The 6,421-nt window shown below is 45.6% G+C and overlaps 1 protein-coding gene across 1 annotated transcript in view; it reads left to right on the forward strand.

Moving 5' to 3' along the window:
* LOC148815769 (uncharacterized) overlaps positions 1–5,769 on the forward strand; it is a 148,329-nt gene extending 142,560 nt beyond the window's left edge. Inside the window, exon 2 of the mRNA XM_088904788.1 lies at positions 5,534–5,769. Coding sequence (XP_088760914.1) covers positions 5,534–5,769 — 236 coding nt within the window. The remainder of the gene's footprint in view (positions 1–5,533) is intronic.
* The last annotated feature ends 652 nt before the right edge of the window (positions 5,770–6,421 follow it).

Raw genomic sequence — 6,421 nt, forward strand, 5'->3', positions numbered from 1 at the left:
GCATGTAAACCAGTAGGCTACTGGGGAAGTCACATGAAGAAAGAGGTGAAACAGCCCTACACAGCCCTGTCCTGTATGTTTATGTTCCAAAATTAATATCATTTATGGCCTTCACATGTGTTATGCTCCTATTCTTTTTATGCTCAGCTACTAAGATTTCCCTTCAGTGGTAAAATTCCATATAAATATTCAATACTAAAACAGGCACAGTAAATACATGTAAATCTTTCTATGACCGACCAATGCACCACGAGTGCCCCTGTCAGTCAACCAATCACGTACAGCGGTATTTTGCGTCATCGTGTGTCACGATGAGTGAGGCCGTAGCCAATTACCTCCGGTACGTGTCTGTGCCGCGCACTTTGAATGGCTGCATCTGTAAATGTTAAATCAATCCTAAACAGCTGATCTGCCACAATTTGGAACCTGGGAAATATCTTAGAGTAGATTGCTCTTCTATTGCTGTTACACCCTTCAGCAAAGCTAGTAACCAAATATTAGCAGTTCAATGAAGCACTTTTGTGTATGATCAGGGGCATACATGTGTCCTGACAGTTAAGCACTGCACCAGCCACCCCCAGGCCACCATATTTCAGGCTCCAGTTTCACTGCATGGTATTTCTTCTACATGTGTTACCTGTAACAATGAATGTTATGCAATTCATTGGCTAAAGAAGCTTACTAGGTGGTACTTGTGGTGTGTTAGATGTTAGTGAAACAATCGCTTCATTTAATCTGTTTCTCTACTGTACATATGTAACTCTGCTTAATATGGAAAATTAATACGGAATTTTACAACTGAAGGGAAATTTTGTTAGCTTAAAACTAAAAACAGAAGTATAACATTATATATACCTAATGTACATATAATAGATGGTAGTGGTAGCTAATTATAAAAAAATAAAGTACACAACAGTATTCCACCTTCATAAACTTAATGCATCAAAATCTTTAAACTAACATATGGTGGTTATTTTGAAAACGCTGATGTTTGTTCTAACTTTATGTACTTTGTGAAAAGCTGTAATGTTTTATCTTTGTCTAAGAATTAGTTAAGAACACTGTACATGCTATTATTGTAATACTGATTTAATAGCCCTTGATAGGGATTATTAAAATGTCATTATTTTGTTACACTTTTGTTTTGTAATATTTGGAAAAATGTATTTGTTTTAATGACATTTTGCTGTCCTTATATTTGAACATTTCATTGTCCATTACATAGACCGTAATGTAAAGTGTTGAGCCCAAGGGCTACAGAAGGTGAGCAGCTCAATTTCTGGAGACCCAATTGCTTTATTTCTGCATTGACGGATATATAACAGTTTATTATTATAGCTTGTTGTGAACACGATTTAAACCTGGAAGAGTTAGCTGCATTTAGAATCTAAATTTTGTCTTAATGCAAATTTCAACAATCAGGGAACAATTCTCGCATACTATACCGTAATGGCTTTAAAATCATATGGTACCATTGCTACAAATGGCAGGTAATGAAATTGGTGAATATCAGAATTTGACTGAGGAGTTTTTATAAAAAGCAGTATTTATAACCCCCAACTTGTAAATGATTTCTAGCAATGTACATGAGCAGCTGGTATTATTAGATGTATGCAAATTCTTTGTCTTCTGCCACAACTTTGTTGAGGGGAGTAATAATCCAGGCACACTTGGCTAAACAAATATTTATTATAATGAAAGGACACAAACTACACTACACACAATATACAGATGCAGCCATTCAAAATTCACGGTAAGACCTCATACCATGGGAAAACTTCTACAGCATACCACGGTACGTGATTGGCTGGCCAAAATGACCGACAGATGGCAACTTGCGATGCATTAGTTGTTAGTGAAACAATTGTTTCTTTTAATTTCTTTACTGTGCATGTTTAAATCAGCTTCATATGATATATCAATATGAAAATTTACAAATAAAGTGAAAGTCTGGTAGCAAAGCGTGCTCATTCTGACTATATTAAGTTTATATATTTTAAAAAAGCTATACATTTTAACTTTACTTTTTTAGAATCCACTAAATAGGGAATATAATATGGAAAAAGCCAATCTAAAGAAATCAATAAAGATATCAATTTAAGGATCTAAATATAATATATATTTACAGATGCAGCCATTCAAAACGAGCGGGGTACGCTGCAGTAAAACGCAGTGGGCATGTCGCATCAAAACGCGGTATGACTTACTTTGTATGATTGGAAACGAATGCGTGATTGGATCAACGAAATGCTGTGGTGTTACTTTTTGTCAATGAGAAAATGATTTAAACTATGCGACACTTATCATTCAACGAGAGCTCAATATATCACAAGGATCCTCAAGAGCGCAACCAAGACAGTAGAAAAAGATATCAGATACATGAGAATCCAAGCATTTTTATCTACACTAAGAAGTAGTCTTTAAAATTTCTTTATCACACAGTGAAGTCAAAATTCCAGGGTGTGCGTATACACTTGAGTGTATGGAGTGTTAGCTGTCAATAAGAGCAGACCCCCCTCTTAGGCTGGGAAAACGATTTTTTTTAATTTTTAAAAAATAGATATTTAAATTTGTATAAAATTAGATATAATAATATAAACATTTACTGCAATACATTTACTTTGGTGGGTAGCTGTGTCAGCCTGCAACGTTTCAGCTGTGAATCCTTCTTCAGGTGTGAGGGTCTTCAGCTCAAAATGAAAAAGCTTGGAGTTTGTAATGTAGGGCGCTCGGAACGAGTTAAACTTAAATGCAGGAAAAATGTATTTTCCAGAAGCTATACTGATTCTTATGGAAGCCAGTTTCCGCCAGGGAGTAAAACAAAACGCGCTATGGTATTCTCTCCGATGCAGTGCAGTTAAAAAAAATATCTCTGATGCTGTTCCTAAATTAATATCGTTTATGACCATCAGACGCTTTATGCTTCTTTCTTTTTTCCAATGGATTGAACAGGGAGAGGCATTTCATGATGTACCTTTCACTGATGAAACAACAGCGTACGCGTTACTGAAGCTAAACGTTTAGCCTTTGTCACTAATGTAACCACTCAATAAAGACATAAATATAGAAACCCCTATGTTACAAACTGTATATGGCTGGTAGTGGTATTTTCAAGAAAAAATACACACCAGTTTTCCACTTTCTCCCTAAACATTTTAAGCATCAAAGTCCTACACTAGTCCAAGACTAGTGGTTATTTCAGAAACATTTTTACGTGCTCCTTCTGACCATATTACTGTTTACTGACCATATTAAGTTTAAGTGCCTGCGGGTGCTTTTTCTGTCCGTGGGGGGTTGGACTGTCTTACATAAGAAAGTAAGTCTATTCTACTCTGAGAATGTAGAGGGGGTGGAAAGTGCCCGCTGTCATTTAATTAGTATTAAAATTCACACCGATATGGACATATCGAAGATATGGACATAAGGATATTCGTGCATGGTCATAAAAACGGCATAAAAACAACAAAGTGGAGGCTGTAAAAACATTTACAATGTACCTTATACACAAAGCAAGTGTTCTCGCAACTCTAGGAGGTTTCGTGAAAATGCTACAGGCGTGAGGCCAAAATCGTTTTTGAACTTCAAGCTGACTTTACCGTGGTTTTCATTTTCAGATTGTGAATCAAAAAAGGCATTTAATTAAACACACGTTTGCAATTTTAATCAATTACCGTATTGATTGAAACACATTCTGTAAAGATACAGTACAATCACATTCTCCTGTCTTCCCGTGGTGTAAAACAAATTAGCAGGTGATTGAGATAACAATGCATCGCCCACTGAGTGGAATGTTCTCATTTGTTATCAAGTGTAAAAAGAGGTGATAATTCTTAATAATTCCGTGTCGCGTTAACTAACTCTTCAGTTTATTCCGCCAGACAGTACATTAATATAATTATATCGTTTTTAATTTGTTTAGATACACGATTCCATATTATATTCCCTGTTTATCAAATTCTAAAAGTATGCATTTGTTTAAACAAATAACAAGCGAATTCACAGAAAAGGTTAAAAGACTATCACTTTTCACAAAGTATATAATCTTAATATTGTAGCGTTTTCAGGTTCTTTTCAGAACAAAGGACCAGTGGAGACGTGATTAACAAACCAAGCGCTAGCTTTATTCATTAACAACCACACAAAACCAAACACAGGATGTACACGCACATGAGGAGACTGACGGAACACGTACACATCTTTAGGGTGGTAATTACTTAACAACATGCTATACTTTTATAAGACTACACAGGGCACTAGAACTACTAGGACATTATTTACACAGGTAGGGTCAGCCGCTGGTCATCGTGCTGACCCTCAGACTCTCCCCGGCTACCACTCCCAGCATGCCCAGCGGTGCTACGAGCGCCTAGGGGTGCTTCCTCCTCACCACCAGGCGAGGGCATTACACTGCCCCCACCTGAAGCGTCTGGCGTCTCGCCGACGTCGAACACCCCCCTCAGGCTGTACTCTTAGAGCCTCCCCACACGGCTCCTCCTCCCGGGCCCGGTAGGGGGCCAGGCGGTCTCAGTGCAGGACCACCACTCTCCCCCGTGTTCGCAACCGGACACGGTAGCAGACCTCGCCCACCACCCCGAGTACCTCAGCGGGCCCCTCCCATGACGGCGCCAGCTTAGGGCTGAGGCCTTTGCGGCGGCGCGGGTTGTACACCCAAACCGAGTCCCAGGGCTGGAAGGCAGGCCCCCTGCAGCGCAGGACGTAGTGCCGCTTCTGCCGGACCCCTGCCTGAGCCAGGTGGGTCCGTGCAAAGCTGTGCACCCGCCGCATCCGCTGCCTCAGGTCCGGGCGACAGGCCGAAGACCAGGTCCACCGGGGTTCGCATTTCCCAGCCCAGCATGAGCGAGGCCGGGGTTCACCCGGTGGATTCCTGGACCGCGGTCCTATACACCCAGAGCGCAAGGGGGAGGTGGCGGTCCCAGTCCCATTGGTGCCGGGACACCAGGGTGGCGATTAAACCGCTCCACCAACCTGTCGCACTGGGGATGCAGCGGTGTGGTCCGCGTCTTAGTGATCCCCGGGCGCTGGCACACTCTGGCAAAGACCTGGGACTCGAAGTTACGCCCCTGGTCACTGTGTAACTCCTCCGGCACCCCCAGCCTGGCAAACATCCCCTCCAGCAGTGCATCTGCCACCGTGGGGGCACTCTGGTCCAGGAGGGTGTAGGCCTCCGGCCACTTCGTAAAATAGTCCATGGCCACCAAGACGTAGCGGTTCCCAGCCTCGGTGCACGGAAACGGGCCCAAAACGTCCACCCCCACCCGCTCCATAGGAGCCCCCACCTGGTGTTGTTGGAGGGGGGCCCGAGAGCTCTCGGGAGGGCCCTTCTGCGACACACACACCGCACACGTTCGGCAGTACCGCTCCACGTCCCGCGGCCTCACAGGGGCGCCGCGAGAGAGCGTCGGCATTGAGATGGCGAGACCCCGCACAGTGCACGACAGTGAAGTCGTACTCCTGCAGGATCTCTATCCATCGCGCCATCTGCCCCTCCGGCTCCTTAAAGTGGAGCAGCCAGGTGAGGGACGCATGGTTGGTCCTCAGCCGGAACCGGGTCCCGAACAGGTACGGCCTGAAGTGGTGGACCGCCGCCATCACCGCCAGCAGCTCGCGACGGGTCACGCAGTAGTTCCGTTCAGCCCTAGTCAAAGCCCGACTATAGTAGGCCACTACGCGCTCCCCATCTGGCCCCTCCTGTGCCAACACCGCACCCACCCGCGAGTTACTCGCGTCGGTATCGAGAACATACGGTAACCGCGGGTCGGGGAAGGCCAGCACGGGGGCCCCCACTACAGCTTCACGCAACCAGCCGAAGGCCGTCTCACAGCCCGAGTCCCAGTCGAAACGGCGGCCCTTGTCGGTGAGGCGGTGCAGTGGGGCAGCGATGCTGGCAAAGTCCCGGACGAACCTCTGGTAGTACGAGGCCAACCCCAGAAAGCTGCGCAGCTCCGCGATGGTGTGTGGAGTCAGCCAGCCCCTCACTGCGGCGACCTTACCTGGGTCCGTAGCCACCCCTCGTGGTCCAACAACATGTCCCAGGAAGGTCACCTCCTGCCGCAGGAGCTCGCATTTGCGGGGGTTGAGCCTCAGGCCAGCACGGCGGATGCAGGCCAGCACCACCTAGAGGTTCGTCAGGGCCTGGTCGAAACCCCGGGCATGAACCAGCAGATCGTCCAGGTACAGCACACACTGGTTCCGCGGGACCAATGCCAGCACCCTCTCCATCAGCCTCTCGAACGTCGCCAGGGCATTGCACAGGCCAAAAGGCATGACAGTAAACTGCCAGAGGCCCTGGCCGATGGAAAAGGCCATCTTCGGGCGAGCATCGGGAGCGCGGGACCTGCCAGTAGCCGCAGCGGAGGTCCAGGGAGCTGAACCAGGTCGACCCGGTGATGTAGTCCAGGGG

This window comes from Atractosteus spatula, chromosome 24 (genome assembly GCF_055471065.1).
Source record: "Atractosteus spatula isolate fAtrSpa1 chromosome 24, fAtrSpa1.hap1, whole genome shotgun sequence".
Taxonomy (NCBI): Eukaryota; Metazoa; Chordata; class Actinopteri; order Semionotiformes; family Lepisosteidae; genus Atractosteus; species Atractosteus spatula.